This window comes from Spea bombifrons, chromosome 8 (assembly GCF_027358695.1).
Source record: "Spea bombifrons isolate aSpeBom1 chromosome 8, aSpeBom1.2.pri, whole genome shotgun sequence".
NCBI classification, from domain to species: Eukaryota; Metazoa; Chordata; class Amphibia; order Anura; family Pelobatidae; genus Spea; species Spea bombifrons.
In genome coordinates this window covers 24,751,034-24,768,727 of record NC_071094.1, presented here as the reverse complement: position 1 = coordinate 24,768,727, position 17,694 = coordinate 24,751,034, and the positions used below count along the sequence as shown (strand labels likewise).

Sequence of the window (17,694 nt, the reverse complement as noted above, 5' to 3'; positions counted from 1 at the left end):
AAGACATGGAGTAATCAGAATGAGGATCCTAGAACATGTCAACAGTTTGCTGTATCACTAGGAATACCCCTGTCTCCCACAATGTACAGCACCAACATGAAGGTAGACCTTTGTGTTTTAACCTCATTGCCATCGAAAAAGGTCAAACAGTCCCAAGAAAGGGAAACTTGATGTAAAGTGACTTAATAGAGAATGCTACTGGATTATACCGGTTACAGACCCTTTCCATGAAGATTTATGCTTTTTTGCCGCACAATTTATAGTGGGTATTATTTTTTGTGATACCATCTTGCCAAATTATTGCCTTTAAAAGAAAATTAATTATTTGGGTGACAATTGATTCTGACCTTGATGGACCTTAAAGTTGACAGTTCCATTTGTTCATTAACCTTAACAGCTAGAGCCTTTTTGTGTTCCAGCTAAACCATTCACTTGCATCTTTACAATCCACAGTAACTAAATAAAGGTTCCCAATATTGACAGTAACGGTATGATTCTTGCCGTACGATCCTGTATGAATAGCATGATGATAGGTGGCACTGAGGTAAATGCCGTACTTGTTTTTTTATGAAACTGAAGGGTTGTTCTTTCTGCATGGGTTAACCTGCCTATCTCCTGTGAGACCGTACCAACCGTAAGCCCTAGGATAGGATAGCCACAGCACTTTAAAATTCCGGAGTCTGCACCCGTAGGCATGGTTCAGTGTCTTGTGAAACGCACGTTTTAATGAAGGGTGCTTAGTGTGTTCCACTACTTCACCACTGTATTGGTTTGCCTTTCTGGATGGGCTCTAACGCAGTACCAATTATGAACAGGGGCTCTGATCTGTTAGGTGTTGGTAGAATTCAATAATCAGGACTGGGCGTACGATATGAACACTGTGGCATGTGAAATGTGTGGTAGTTATGGGGGGGCCATTGGCTGGTGGATACAATGTTGTAATCTGTAATAACTATTTGTCTCTTTGCGGTGTCTGGCTATGGGAACACTTTGAAACAATGTAACCCACTAATGTATATCCGACGGCTCCGATATCCAATACCACCTGTAAGGCAGCTCTTTCTTTAGCTCCATCTAGTGGGGACTAACTGTAATGTCTGCTGCAGTTACTAATTGGAATCTTTATTCAAGTTTTATTTTGTACAATTTTTAGTCTAGTAGTTAACATGCCACGCACCTTATTTTACTCTTTGTACAGTAGCCTGTATGTACTTAACCCAGGCTTGGTACCTTCACTTTTTTCTCCTCTGGTGCTGGTTTAAACCCATTAAAAACTGAGGGTATGGTGGTGCCTCCAATCATGCCACGGTACTTGATTCTTGATTCCCATGATTCTTTGTGCTCTAAGGATGATCCCCTAAAGAGACCGTAGTAATTGTTACAGGGAAACACCTGTAGTGCACATTTTGACTGCAGCCCCAGTGTGCTTTCTATAGACTAGACAAAGTTATGATGAGACAGATATATCAACCCTGTACCCCAAGTACGATGTATAGGAACACTAATAAGGGATCCACTTTCTGGTCTTCCAGATGAGCTAGAACCTTTGCACAGTGTCTTTTACATCTGAGTTTAGTGAGGGACTTCTCAGGATTCAGCCAACATTTTGTTTTTAGGATTATAAAATTGAAGGTTAATTTTAGCTAGCTCAAGTAGAGTTTTATTACCACATGAAATCCTTTCGCCGTTTTATTCCTGATACTGTAAACTTGAGATCTACTGGTTATTTCATTTACTGTATGAACACATCATTCTGCAAAATATTTATTTTTTTACTGTGTAAGCAATCTTGAGTACCTCTCGCTAGAAGGCTAGGCCATTTCATCAAGATCACTATCTTAACCTGTTACCCCTCTCTTGACATAGTGGTCCTTACTCGAGGGCAGTGGTGTCTTATATTGCATAAATCAGGGGTGTCCAACCTGCCCCATACTCAGGCAGCCCCTTAGCTGAAAGAGCATTATGGGAGATGTAGTCCTGCAGCAGCTGGAGGGCCGGAGGTTGGACAACCCTGGCATAAATCATACAACTGTGGAATAAATTCTGCACTAATCTAATCGTATAGAACTGTATGTGCCCTGCTTTCATTATATAACTGCATGATGGAGTAATCTGTTACCACAACAAAGGGGAGCAGAGTTTTGCTAATGGTGGATTTTACATACTTTTTATTGTGTGCTGGTGTCCTTGTCGTATACCGGTAGAACTGATCTTCATAAAAATTCCCTGTAAACCAAAAACAACTTTTGCATAATGATTACCTTGTAGGTAAGTGTTGTGGTTGTGTCAGTTTTTAGGTGGTTGGTACTTCTATATTCAAGCGTACAAAGCTCTGAAACACAGAACAGCCAACATGGATGTACTGATTGTCCTAGCTACCTCCATTGCGTTCATCTACTCCTTGGTGATCCTTATTGTCGCAATGTATGAAAAAGCAACAGTGAACCCTATTACATTCTTTGACACCCCACCAATGCTCTTTGTCTTCATTGCCCTGGGTCGCTGGTTAGAGCATGTTGCAAAGGTAAGACACTCTGTTTAACTGTATTGAACAGACTTTTCCTTACAAAATAATTGAATGTTTGTCATGATTGGTGATGTTTAATATCCATGTAATAACATCCCTTAGGCATTCTCAGCGGAATTTTGTTTTGGATTCCTGCCTCATTCATTAAAGGGGTAGATTGTATTGCATATCCCAGCTTTCATTTTAGTTAGCTTAAATTATCACAAGTCCGCTTTCATCTGACTTAGTTTTTGTTATGTGACAAAATATTCCATTTTGTTTGGCACACATCATAAAACCAGCTTGTTGTTCCCTGACGCTACCTTATGAATCATGCGTAATAAGCAATTTAGATTTCCTATGCATACTTGTTATTAGTTAGCATGGAGCTATATCGCGCTGCATTTCATGTGTAAGTTGACAATTAAACCCTTTACATGACACTCCAGCAATCATTATGCACTTTAATGCATGTGAGAGCTGAGAAGTCTGCAAGCCAAAGAGATTTGGGGCAGGGAAAATGGGCTGATGCATAGAAGGGATTCTACTGATTGTGCCCAGGCATTTTATTATATGCTCTAAAAGGCACTGCAGGTTCCCCAGGGGCTTTTGTGCCAGACAAATTACACTGACATCTCTCCAAGTACTTGTTGTGCTTATGTGTTTACACAGTTGAGTCATACGTTAAACAAATGTTTTAAAACTCACAAATAGCACAATGTGTTAATTCAAATACTTGCATCAAAGCTATAGCTTTATGTATTGGTGGGATATATGATTTTGCCGTAGTTTTATAATATAGAACCACATATGTGTATATAGATTTATTTCCAAAATGAAAATGTTTAGCAACCACTATTTTATTGTATGTCATTGCCATAAATAACTAGCTCAGTGTGGTGTTTGAGTCGGGAAAGTCACCTAAAATATCACACAGTAATAGCAGCCTCCAAGTCTAACAGAAGTTTATTGGGGGGGATAAGGGTTAATTTAAAAAAAAAGTTAAGTGTCCTAAAAACACTGCTATAAAACAATGCAAATATAATATAGTCTTAATGTTTACTATCCATTGCAGAGCAAGACGTCAGAAGCACTTTCCCGGTTAATCTCACTGCAGGCGACTGAAGCAACAATTGTAACGCTGGGAACTGACAACTCTGTTATAAGGTAACAATCTCTATATGCTATCCTTTTTTTTTCAATTACAGAAAACCATACCAGTGACCGTATAACAAGCAATCTGCGTCCATTTGCCATATCCATGCTTTAATGTTCTAAAACTGTAAAAAGTATACAAAATGTATGATTGCACATGCACTAAAATAAAAAAATGCATTACAAGAGGAAAAAGTATAAAACCTAAAAGGTGCTATTGGTGCCAGATGTAAAATTCTAAATATCTTGTTTTGCCCAAGAATCATAAAAGTCATGCAGTCTTAAAAATGTGCACTAAGAACAGAAAAACTGTTTAATCTCCCTACTTATATAAATACATTCCAGTGCATTTCTTAATAGGTGATCATCAAAAATTCAAGAAATGTAAATATATTGTTTCATTTCAAAATTCATTTATGGTATTGTCTCCAATGTGGCAGTTCACCTTCAATGTCTGAGCCAAAATGTTTGAGTAATAATGTACCAGAGATCAGTGTGCTGATGTTGACACTCTGAAACTTGAAAATTTGGTCATATGTTTCCTTATTTACCAGCCAAAATTGCTGATATTGGCATTTGAAAGGTTATCTGACAGTCCACAGTGGAACTTTGTACCACTCCACACTCATTTTTACAAATTTCCATATTTGCTCTACAATGTTCACCCCATTACCCGCCCTGGCAGTAAATGTATTAATATTCTTGGTGGAAATTGCTATGAAGTAATATGACTTGCCACAATTAAATTCTTGTTTTCCCTGTTGTACAGTGAGTTGGTTTATAAGCATGTATTTCCCGCAGAATGTGGATCTGTTTGTGTAACACCTATAAAATTATTCAAAAATCGACTTCCTCAGTGTCATATGTCGGTTATGAAACTTGCAGTCAGCATATATGCTTCTATTTCTCGTTTATATGGCTATGAGTAATACATTGTAAGTTCTGTGTACAAAAAATATATCGCATGAAAGTTTTACATGTAATTACTTGTATTTGTTTTGAAGATCTTTTTTAAGTTTTCTTACTTTTTAAAACATTGTAGTTTTTTTTGCGTTAATATAATGTTATCAGACAGCTGTGTGTTATCCGCTCTGTTGTCTTGGTCCAGTCTGCTAGACAAATAAACTGAGTCCTTATAAAACTGTCTGTGGTAAACGATAGAATGGCTTGGTCTTAATCACCCAGCCATACACTCTAATGAATGTCAATGGTTGAATAGACTTCAATAGCATTGCCATAAAGAATCGGCAAGGTGGAAAAGTACCCCAAAATATCACAACTGACAACAATCACTTAGATTGTAAGGAGACAGGCAGTAGGGAAATTGGTATGATTGTCTCTTTAAAGTAGGATATGTACACTTTTAAGCTTGCAATAGTATATAAGAGGTGGCAGAGCTACCATATTGCATACAGTCATCCTAAATTCTAAAGCCTGGATTGATTTTGAAGAAAATGTGTGCTGCTTCTTGTAACCATATTTTTAATTACCTTTCTTGTTTCTCTGGCGCAGTGAAGAGCAGGTGGATGTGGAGTTGGTACAACGAGGTGACATTGTGAAGGTGACACCAGGAGGAAAGTTTCCTGTAGATGGGAGAGTGTTTGAAGGACACTCCATGGTGGATGAGTCTCTAATTACAGGTAATCTCAAAACATGCTTCTAATAGTGCAACGTTAGCATGTTAATTATGCATAAGTGAAAATAATGAGCATTACTAAAATAAAAAAAAAAACTAAATTATTTTATATTGGAACTAAAAGTTGTTTGTCTAGTCTTGAACAGGATATACATAACCCTAAAAGCAACAAATGTGTGTTACTGCTAAGACAGTCCTTACCTTGCTCTTTGTAGTTACTGAGAAACTCATCTGTAACATTTTTTGCTTCACACTTATCTTGTTTTTCCTAAATTCTGTGGAAATGTAAATTTGTAGCTATTTATCTATGTCCTTTGATGCTATTCCTCAGGTGAAGCCATGCCAGTAACTAAGAAACCAGGCAGCAGTGTAATTGCTGGCTCCATTAACCAAAATGGCTCCCTGCTAATTACAGCTACACATGTTGGTTCAGACACTACTTTGTCACAAATTGTTAAACTTGTGGAAGAGGCCCAAACATCAAAGGTAATACTTCCATTCCATGGAATAAATTAGCTTGTATTTTTTGCGGTATGTGTGTGTATATAATTTTTTTTTTTACCTCAATGAGAGTAGGTTTTTATCCAGCTGTCTATATAGCTTATCATAAAGACATCTGTTTGAGAGAGATGAAGGACTCCATGGGCAAGGGTGATGTGATCGTACCAAGGGTGGTATGGAGGAGTAAGTTACCTGCAGATCTTCAGAATGCATATTGTGTTTAAGAGGATAGATAGCATTCTTCCTTGAATATGTGGTCTTAATGTGGGTGTTTTAAAGTTCAAATAAGAAGTGCAGAGAGAATTCTGGAAGAACAGTTGTATGAAGCAAGCCATTGGTAGAATGAAGAGGGCTACAAATGAAGAGCGTTGAGATAAGATAAGAAGACTGGTCTTGCAGAGGAATTGAGAATGGGTTGGTGAACAGCAGTAAGGGGGAGGCCAGCTAGTAGCAAGTAGAAGTAATCTATATAGGATATGTCAAGGGAATGTGTTAATATTGTAGGTGTCTGGTACAAGAAAATTAGGATTTTAAGATATATTTTGCACCTGAAGACTGCAAGATTTGGTGAGTGACTGAACGTAGGAATGAGGAAGAATGTGGAGTCAAGTGCAACACCAAAGCTGAAAACATGGGGTGTTGGGTAGATTGTGTAATTCTCAGTTTGATAACGGTATCAGAAGTTGATAGAGGAGACAGGGGTGACCATTTCTGTTACATACCGTGTAGGGTAAATTTCTTGTAATTTTTAAGGTAAAATAACGTTGCCACAAAAAAGTTCTGTGTATACTACTGTATTGAAAAATAGTTTCACATATTTTAACCTGTGACTTAACATTTATTACTTTTGCTGCTTATTTACTTTTTCCGCATTTCTCTTAAGATACATATTAAATTAAGTTTTTGTCATCTCTCAAGTAAAACTAAATATTTGCACATTCATGATCTGCAGTGAAAAAAGGGCAGCCTGAAATAACATAACAGAGTTATGTAAAACCTTTTATTCATTTTCTTCCATACATGCACAGACACAGATTAAATCAGCTGTCAGGGGCATTTGACGATATAATTTATGTACATTTATAAAGATATGTAACTTTGCAATAAACATTATAAAATATGGTGATGTATTTTGTTTGTTTTTTTACTTAGGCTCCTATCCAGCAATTTGCAGATAAACTTAGTGGCTACTTTGTTCCATTTATTGTACTTGTGTCTTTACTCACACTGGTCGTTTGGATTATTATTGGTTACCGCGATTTTGAGATTGTGGAAAGATATTTTCCGGTAAGTAATTTGAAGAACAACAAACAGTTTGCAGTTGCTTCTTGCAATACAGATATATGGTGTTATTTAGTAAAGCCAATGTTTGCAGGATAGTGAATCTGGTCTGAGGCTGGTGGTGGCTTTTTGGAACATATTATGATTATTTTTCCTTCTTGCTCCCTTAAGGGATACAACAAGAGCATTTCAAAAGGAGAAGTGATTGTCCGCTTTGCTTTCCAAGCAGCTATTACAGTCTTGTGCATTGCCTGCCCCTGCTCACTGGGACTGGCTACCCCAACTGCTGTCATGGTCGGCACTGGAGTCGGCGCTCAGAATGGGATATTAATTAAAGGTGGAGAGCCCTTGGAAATGGCACACAAGGTGAGTGCAATTGCACATAGGGCATAAAATCCATAAAACTAATATGCATAGAGATGTAATTTGTAATGAGCAATATTGTTAAAAAGGGGAGGGTCACATATGAGATATCAGGGATAGATGTTGTTAGTTTTCCAAGTATCTTAAAATTATAGCATGGCATATGGCTAATGGTAAAGTACACAGTAAAAATATATGCAAGCATTTATTACATGGCTAACTTATTTTAGGATGTTTCATTTAACAAATTAATGATTTTCTTTATATAGTTCCAGCAGGTACAACAGCAGTAAAAATGCCATACAGTGGACAACAGAGTAACTACAATAAGTGCTTATGCATTAAAACGGGGGGTACAATAATGTACATACAATAGGAGTCGAGGTCCCCCTGCTCTGTTAAAACTGAGCAGTGTGTATTTTGTTTTCAAGGTTGAAAGTTTGACACAATTTCCAAGGTGGTTAAAAAATAAAGCGATGACAGTGATTAATAGCTGTGTAATTCTTATTAATCAAATCTTAAAATGTATTCATAGACTAGTAAGATCACTGAGTATTTTTAATAATAAACTAGATTTAAAACTTGTATTTCTTTCAGGTGAAGACAGTTGTTTTTGATAAAACTGGAACCATTACACATGGGTCTCCGGTAGTAATGCAAGTGAAGGTTTTGGTGGAAAATAACAGGATGCCTTCCCGCAAGCTTCTGGCAATAGTGGGCACAGCGGAGAGTAACAGTGAGCACCCTCTGGGCGCAGCCGTCACCAAGTACTGTAAAGAGGTACAACATTGTGTAATAGTCATACACTGTATTTATACTGAAATTGCAAGCGTAGGAGAGTGCATGCAAGTTCAAAAAAGCAGACAACTTGCAGATTCACTAATTTGTAAGTTGTCTACAATTTAAAACGCAGGCTGGAACCTTAGGTTCAAATTACAAATGTTTTCCTTGCAACCTCAGAGGGTTACAAAGTGATTTACCAGTCGGCCACTTGCTACAGTGAAGATTAAAATAAATGAAAAATGGGACCCCTATTAAGCTATGAGGGTGAGGCAATTTCCCCCCAATAAACCAAAGGGGATATATTTTGAAAAGCATTATTGGAGGCAGGGACCCCCAGCCAGTTCCCATTTGGATGAGGATGTATATAATACTTTTGGAAGAGGCACAGGCCCATCTGGTGCTCCCCTATCCATCCTTGTCCTGTAGAATTGGGGGGGGGGGACACTAACTTCAGTAAAAAAAAAAAACACCTATCCCTAAGACTCCCTGGTATGGTCCCATAGGGTGGGGTCCTAAAGGGTGCCACCTGTAAAGAAAAGGCCTGTTGGGGGGGGCACAAAAGGAGAACAATTAATCTTCTAAAATGGCTGCTGGCATCAGAGGAACATTCTTGTATACCAATATACCACATGTGAGTTCATATTGCACTTGCATGCAAAATTTAAAGTCTCAAATTTAAAGGGACTCAAGTACCCTCACAAGCAACTCGCATATGACTGAAGTAGACTTAACTTCTATGGTAACAGAAACACACATTATGGTGGATGTTCTGTTCTTGAAGGATTTTGTTGTCTTTGTTGTTAATTTCTGTGCTGGGCAAAGCTGTATAGTTTGAACAAAAAAAGGTACTTTTCAGCTCTGACACTTAACATTCACATAGTACTTGCCTATTCTTAATGTTTCTCTCCCAATTATTCCACTGAATGTAATGAAATGCAGAATTCAAACCATTACTTCCCAGTTTTGTTGACTGCCCGAACCTTTCCTGGGGATAATTATTCAATCATAAAAAATTCTACATTGTTCAGAACACGCTGTTACAGTTGTAAAGATGCTGTAGTCAATTTCCAATTTGATCCTGTATATTTACCATATATCCGTTGTGCATCAAACACACAATATAAAACGTATGTTCTGTTCCACTACAGTTATTAAGTATTCAAGATACCAAGATACTAAGAATAAGTATTCTTTTTTACCAGGAATTAAACGCTGAGATGTTGGGCACCTGCTCTGATTTCCAGGCTGTTCCTGGATGTGGAATAAGCTGCAAAGTCAGCAACATAGAACAGTTTCTCTACAGCACTGACCAGAAGACCAGCACAAAAAACAGCAGGAATACTCTTTTGGTTCAGATAGATGGACAACATGAGGAATCCATACTTCAGCCCTTCATAGAAGCCCCTGATCCAAGTAAGCACACACATTGTCTTGTTCAACATATTTAGTCCCATAGGATTTTTGGTATCTTACTGTATGTCCCGGAGCTATTTTGCCCTGTTTGCCATGTGATGGTTCAATCATTATTTCCCTTTCAGGGAAGAGAACTCATTGTTTAGCTGTATGTCCTGATTTCAGAAATACTTCACGGACATATGTTTCTTTTGGTTTTCTGGACACTGCAAGACACAAGTTGAAACATTCTGGTATACTGAAGCACAGGGTGCTATCCAAGAAGCAGCTTAGCGGCCCCCTCTGGAGAACATGTTCCCATAAAAGTATACATTTTTCTAAAGGAGACAACCCAGAGTATTAAAGCCACATCTCCAGATTATGGAAAAACCCCCATGCATAGGTTTTTAAAAATGTATTTATTTGTAGGGTAAAAACGTATGGATTTGTGCAAATTGAAAATACCGCCTTTTCCTCTTGTGGCTCACTATTACTGAAGGTGAAAAAATGTATATTTAAAAAAAAAATACTTTTGATATGGTAGACCATGAATCAATCAATGCAGTCCTAGGAGAGAGAGACAGGAAGGGCAGCGGTGCCTCGAGTCCTTCCCAATGCATCTTTTTTTTAGGCTTCTGTTTGGAACCAGTGGTAGTATTGTGCAAGGAAAATGCTTGTCGTTAAGTCAGGATATTTCGGGCGGACTTCCCTCTGGATTTTCAGTTGGAATTGATGTCTTGATAACGAACACATGCTTTTTGTTAGTGTACCCAAGGGCCAAGATTTCGTTATTGCACAAAGCACTATTAGTGCCACACTTCTGCTTGGGGGGAGCCAACTGCTTGAGAAAACCTTTAGGGTTTTTCCTCACACAAATAAAACCAAAATAATTCTACCTTTTATAAATTATCCACCCAGGGGTTAGCCTTTGTTCAAATGGAAGAAAACCGGGGTGAATAAAATTGGGTCTGTGCTCCCAATAGAGCGTATGGTGGGCTTTTTGCGTATGCCGCAATGACCGTACTACCAGATCATTGGTTCTTCTCAAATCTGAGGCAGTCCCCGTGAATGAGAACTTGAGAGATGTGGCTTACACGGGAGTGTCCCTCTGTAATTTTGCATTGGACAATGCTTTTTCTGGATGTACATGTACATCCATAGGGTACTGAAGAAGTTTAAGTTTGTGAGCACAGACTTTAAAAAGCTGAAAACACCTTCAGTACCCGGGTCAGTATGTATTTGTGACAAATAGTCCTATGAAAAGTCAGTACTGGAATATACATTCATTATCACATAAAACTTAATGCCTGTGATATAGAGCATCTTTTAACATGTATTGATAAACATATATGTATACAACAGTTCGGAATGTCGAAACTTTAGAAACCTTTTTTTTTTTTTCTTCTAGCCTCTTTACCGTCTCAGACGTACTCGGTTTTAATAGGGAACCGTGAGTGGATGAACAGAAATTTTCTTTCTTTGAAGAATGAAACAGACGTTCTTATGGCAGAACATGAGAAGAAAGGCCGCACTGCTGTCCTGGTCTCGGTAGATGGTAACTGAACTGTTTTGTTTGACAGACTTTCTTGATAAATAGTCCTGATGTGTATATGTATCTGCTTTTAGCTCTAATAGCAAAACTGTCACCAATAGAGATGTTATCGACTTACACCATGAAATTGCCCATGTCATTTAATATGTATGGTGATTATGCTTCTCACCAAGCTTAGGGCAGTTTTCTTGTGTTTTATTTCCTTTAGGGGTGCTGTGTGGTTTGATAGCTATTGCTGACACTGTGAAGCCTGAAGCAGCATTAGCCGTTCATACGTTGCGTTCAATGGGCCTTGACGTGGTTCTGATGACCGGTGATAACAGCAAGACGGCCAAGACTATTGCTGCCCAGGTAATCTTGTGTCATGTTCCCAGGTTATTCCATGGTGTTAATTTACTTTTGGTCTGCATTTAAATGGTCATGCTCATCAATCCGCAAATAAGGGACAATGTTGTCATTACATTTCTTCAAAAACCAATAAAACCTATTTATGTGGTAAATTACTGTACTTGGATTATTTAAGAAAAAATTACAAGGGGAAAAACAAGTACTATATTTTTACATTTTTTTTTACACAATCAATATAAGGCTTTATATAGGTGAAAAATGCACTACTTGACCATAAATAAACTATGTGGTTAAGAAGGAGATCATGTTTTAAAAGAAAAACAAACAAAAAAAAACATTGTTTTCAAGTGTACAAATTTTTGTTCTTAAGGGTTTAATAAAGTTGATGGACTGAGTGTCAAAATTTGTTAAAAGGCTTATGAGAGTTTAACAGTGTTGAAAATGTAAAAGAGAGGCTAATATTTAGTTGTATAATAGTTAATTTTCTAATTTCTTCCTCTAGGTTGGAATAACCAAGGTGTTTGCTGAAGTTCTCCCATCCCATAAAGTTGCTAAGGTTAAGCAATTGCAAGACCAAGGTGTGCGTGTGGCAATGGTAGGAGATGGAATCAACGACTCACCAGCTCTTGCTATGGCCAACGTGGGCATTGCTATCGGAACAGGGACTGATGTCGCCATAGAAGCTGCTGATGTGGTTCTCATACGGGTAAGGTCGAGTTCTATGATGAACATGTCAACATAGTAACAGACTTGTTTGATAATTGCTCAGGGTAGATGCAAAAAACAGCCAAATATACTCTCCCATATTACTTCTCACATATTACTCACTTCAGAGATGCTAACAGACATTGGCCAGTCTGAGCAAAACTATACTAGCACTTGTCCATACTAGTTATTAAGGGTGTCATATCTGATGTCATTAGCAAAAGCACACATGGGGAGCAAACTTAATTTCAAAGAACTTTATTTTTTATTTCCTGGCTTTTTTATGTTTACGCAGGAAATTAGGTTTGGCATTAACAATGGCAAGAGTGATGCCAGAGCAGTTTGAGTACACAGTGGCAGTAGTAAAAACCGTGAATATTCAATACAAACAGTAAATAAAAAAACAGAGAAACTCAAATAAATGGGACCACAAGTCCCGTCCGGTGGAATAAAAGGCGAGTTTAGGGGGTTGGGCGTTTTGATATAATTACGTTCAGACAGCTGGATTGTTAGAGATAAGTGAGTGGAATGACGGGGAAGTAATAAATGATTCTTAAAGCCTTCCTTAGAACCCTGAAATGCCGACCATCTGCCCTTTGACGCCCCATATGCCCACTCAAACCCTCATGCCCTACCTCCCTCTCATCTCCCCATTGCCCCCTTCAGTGACCTCCTTTGAAGATTTATTAACCCATGCAATACCAGAAAGCTATAATTACTGCTCTGGCATGACAGGGTTTTTTTTACCTAGTTTTTCTGACCTTGTCGGCAGATTCCCTCGATCTCATAACACCATATTAAAAAAAATGTAAGGCATTTTATTGGGATTGCTATTCTAATCCGGAATCCAAAATTTCAGACAATTTGCTGCAGTCAAGAGTTAAGGGTAAAGCTAAAATTAAGTAATCAAATCTACAGTGCTTTCATAATTCTTACATGCATTAATACATTTTGAGTTATTTTTGTCAACTAATTTTAGTGACAATTTACATTTTTTTTCTACATTTTTAGAATAATCATACAAAATGTTTTATTTTAAATATATTAATACTAAAGAAAGCTGTACACTATCTATAATTATGTGGATAAACTAAACATAAAATTAAATTAATTCATAAATATATGTACAAAATAGCAAAAAACTTTTGTCTTTAGGGTGTCAAACTCCTGTGGCATCAGAGGATTAAGGATCTTATTGATTTGCTTCTTCTTTTTTTTTTTACTTCCGTCAAGAGCTATGACACATAGTAGCCTGATAAAATATATCCACACACACAATAATACTTTCTGCTTACAGAATGATCTTCTAGATGTAGTGGCCAGCATAGATTTATCACGCAAGACAGTGAAGAGAATCCGAATAAATTTTGTCTTTGCTCTGGTCTACAACCTTGTTGGCATCCCTATAGCTGCAGGTAAGAGATAAAACACTCAAAATTCTATAATTCTTTGAGCACTGAATTATTGTCAGAAATAAATGTATGTGGAAATTGAAATTCTCAATCTTTCTAAGTGTATGTGGCAAATATATCCACATAAAAAAAATCAGTCGACTCTGCAGTTTTATATACCTTATGTGTAAATAAATATAAAAAAAAACATCCCCTTAAATCTTTCACATACTCCAAGTATAAAGATGAAAAAAAGCAAAAAAAAATGGGGGTAAATAGAATTGGTTGGCTTTAAAGATGTCCCAGGTAGGACATGGGTGCAGGATGACCAGATTTGAAAAAAATTGTTTTAAAATAGCAATACTCTACTTGTACTTATTGCCCTATAACTTGCAAAAAGCATTAAAACATTGGGTATTTCTAAACTCAGGACAAATATTAGACTCTATGTAGCAGTTTTGCTTTTATAGATAAAAAGATCTGTTCATTGTCACTACATTTTATTATTTATTTTAGTAAATATATATATATATATATATATATATATATATATATATATATGTATATATATATATATATATATATATATATATATATATATATATGAGAGAGAGAGTGAGAGACACAGATACAGATCTATATATATATATAGATATATATCTTTTTTATATAGATGTTAAATATTTAGGAAAATGTTACACTTGAATCTGATTTGTAAAGTTTCTAACACTATAATATTTTCCATTCTTAAAGGTGTCTTTATGCCAGTTGGTCTGATTTTGCAGCCATGGATGGGTTCAGCAGCAATGGCTGCCTCTTCTGTTTCAGTAGTTTTTTCTTCTTTGTTGCTTAAACTGTAAGTAAAGCCGGTGCAGTGCTATTAAAACATTCTTATGCGTTCTTATTTTTTATGAAAAGTCCAATGCATTTACTGCAGGCAGATTCAAATATTCTGTAGTTTTTAAAACAGCACTTTTGTATCTAATTCCTCCTCCCTTTGACTGTCTCTACTAAAAACAGGAAGTCTACTTAAGTACTTTTCCTGCACATGTGCGCGATAGCTTCCCTATTGAAAACAGTGGGTGCCGACCTTCTATTGAAATAGGAGTACTGGCAGCCCAGTGTTCAGCTAGCATGCTTGTAATTGGATGCCACTATCTCCATTGATGTTTGCAATAGCATTACAGTGCATGTGCAGGAAGTATACCCAAGTACACTTCCTGGTTTCTGAGGAAGAAAATGAGACATACATATACATAACATTCCAAATATGAAAGTTAAGCGCATGTATGGATAAATTCTGTGGTGTTGCTACACGGTTCATTTCAGTCTAAAATATTTTACAAAGTTGTAGTTATTTGTAAACATTGTCTTTAGACATACAATCCTTTGAGGATGGCTGTTTCAATTTGCACAGTTACTGTCCATTCTTATGAAGTCTTGTGATTTGTCTTGTGTCAAAAGTCTGTTAGCTTACAGCTATTAGCTTGTTTAGTGTCACTCTAAGAACACAGTAGATCCAAAGTATCTCCAGAAGGGTTAACTGACAAATGAACATGGCATGTGGCTGGACAATGGTAGCCAACCAGGCAACTGTAGAATTTAAACATCTGACTCTGGAAGGCAACACGAACTTTGAGAAATGATATGGCTAAGCAACAGTCGAAGTATGGAATTAACCACTGGACATGAGTAAGGTCTTTCCTTATTCATGTCCAGTGATTAATTCCATACTTCGACTGATCCAGCCACAGGATCGAGTTTTGGAAAACAAGACAAGAGTTACAAGGAATCACGTAATTTCAGAACAGATAGAAGCCTAAAAGAGATTGTGCGGACGGCTGCCTTTAGTGGTCTGCAAACAAACTATATGGAGGTCTGAATCAATAGAATAGCAACAGGAAATACAAATCTTTAATCACTGCATAGAAATCTGTCCGTGGAAGTGGAAGTGGAAAAAGGTGGTTGATTGCGTGTTGTATTTAATATATGTGTATTTTGTAATAGGTAGGGAACAAATAAGTAATGTAATGTGATTTCATTTGTGCAGCTACCGTAAACCAAGTAGAGAGAAGCTGGAACTCAAAGCACAAGGCCAAATGCACCAGAAGTCTCTTTCAGAAATTAGCGTTCACATAGGTATCACGGAAAACAGAAGAAATTCTCCCAAGCTTGGCATCTTGGATCGCATTGTTAATTACAGTCGGGCGTCCCTCAATTCCTTTCTCTCCGACAAGAATTCCCAACACAGCATCCCTCTGCATGAGCCAGACAAGCATTCACTCCTTGTTGGGGACTTAAGAGGGGAGGAAGACACCTTCTTGTAAACAGCTCATACAACATATTGTGGTTACATAAAAACAATGTCTGTTTTGTGATGCAAATTATGCTGAAGGTTCTGTGTGAAACAGTAGTTAGGACTCCTATTACGTATCTAGATCAATAATCACATACAAAAGACGAAATACATCTGTACTAATAGGAGCACAACACCTTGAGGGAAAAAAGTATTGTATGTCGACAAGAAAAAAAAAATACCAATGAGCCTTTTGTAGCAAATTATGTAGCCGAATGCAGTAATAGCTGAACAGATGAATGAAGGTACTGAATGTCATTGATTTGCAATTGAATGTGCCTTATTTCCTTTAAATTGTCTTTTTTATAGCACTGAATGGTGAAGGATTGAGAGATTAACTAAGAGTTTAAAATCAGTATACTGATTATATATGTGAAACAGGTTCTTGTTATTAGCATTTTATTTACATTCCCCATTAAATGGGGGTAAACATCTTTAAAACTTATGAAGTGAAACATTTCCGCTAGCTACACTCACCTCCGCAAGATACACAAAATACAATGAAATGCCTAGGAGCAAAGAGCTTCAACCCAAATACAAATGTCCAATAAGAGAAGCGCACTCACTGGACTTGCTGAGAATAAAATATTCACCTTTTGATAGTAGGTCATAGATAATATATACATATATTTATACACACGTATCCATTTAATACAGGCTTGGAAAAATATTGTGGTATTTATATGTACATCCATTGATATAATGTCATGCAAAGTGTTATGCAGTAAAAAGTAGTGCACCAAATTCCATTAATGGTCAGTTTTCTTTTTGTTTGTTTTTTTTGCAATCATAAAACATCATGATAAATAGTTATATTTCATTTCCCATGTCACTAAACCATATTTATGATTGTATTATATGATTATTGAAATCCCTTTTATGCCTGAGTTATAACTACGTATAATTGCCTAGATGTCTCTGGAGAAAGTTTGACAGTTCTAGCATTTGGCACATTGCAATGTCTAGTGTGCCTAACTTTAAAGATATACCGATTAAACATAAACTGATTTAAGATGTTGTTTTCTTTAAAAGAGAGTCTACCATGTAAAATGCTTTAGGCAATGTGTAAAAATGCTGCTGTATAGCATAGTGTAATCTAATGTAAATATATATTTTTGTGTATTATTTACATGGTAACTGTTTTACTTGCTTATTTAGTAAAACGAGACATGTTTGTTCTCTCTGATAAACAAATTCAGTTTAATGTTGCTTGTTCTACAAATGTTTCACACAGATATCAGTGAGTCAGTTGGGGTCTCAGACCATATTGTATGTATTTAGAAATATTTTTTGCGATGCCAAGCTTTCTGTTTACATCAATTTTAATCGGGTAAAATAATTTGTGTACACAGTGCTTACATTTAGTTAAGTTATGAAGTCCCAGTCTCTATAACTGATTTTTGTCTTTAAATCCTGCTGCAGTTTTTTGTTTTGCTGAAAATACACAGATGCATACCAAAGAGATTTTACTTCTACTCTCAACTATATAACTATATCCCATTTTATAAATGTTTAATTATAAACCGTAATAAAACACTAAATGCAAAAATTAGGGTACTGATTGGAAGTTTTTACAAATCCGTGCTTACATTGATTTTGATAAAATATAATTTCCGTATATGTTTTTAACAATGGAAATGTTAACTTCTTCCATATTCTACATTCCCACATCTGAATTTCCTTTGATTTGTAGGATGTCGGTGTCACTTTAGCATTTGTCAATGC

The 17,694-nt window shown here is 36.7% G+C and overlaps 1 protein-coding gene across 1 annotated transcript in view; it reads left to right on the top strand.

The window, feature by feature from the left end:
• ATP7A (ATPase copper transporting alpha) overlaps positions 1-16,142 on the top strand; it is a 41,151-nt gene extending 25,009 nt beyond the window's left edge. Inside the window, exons 10-23 of the mRNA XM_053472995.1 lie at positions 2,291-2,524; positions 3,582-3,673; positions 5,174-5,301; positions 5,629-5,783; positions 6,951-7,085; positions 7,251-7,445; positions 8,040-8,222; positions 9,428-9,638; positions 11,026-11,172; positions 11,378-11,520; positions 12,020-12,223; positions 13,520-13,637; positions 14,367-14,469; positions 15,664-16,142. Of these exons, the coding sequence (XP_053328970.1) occupies positions 2,291-2,524; positions 3,582-3,673; positions 5,174-5,301; positions 5,629-5,783; positions 6,951-7,085; positions 7,251-7,445; positions 8,040-8,222; positions 9,428-9,638; positions 11,026-11,172; positions 11,378-11,520; positions 12,020-12,223; positions 13,520-13,637; positions 14,367-14,469; positions 15,664-15,940 (2,325 nt within the window). The 3' untranslated portion in view covers positions 15,941-16,142. The remainder of the gene's footprint in view (positions 1-2,290; positions 2,525-3,581; positions 3,674-5,173; positions 5,302-5,628; positions 5,784-6,950; positions 7,086-7,250; positions 7,446-8,039; positions 8,223-9,427; positions 9,639-11,025; positions 11,173-11,377; positions 11,521-12,019; positions 12,224-13,519; positions 13,638-14,366; positions 14,470-15,663) is intronic.
• The last annotated feature ends 1,552 nt before the right edge of the window (positions 16,143-17,694 follow it).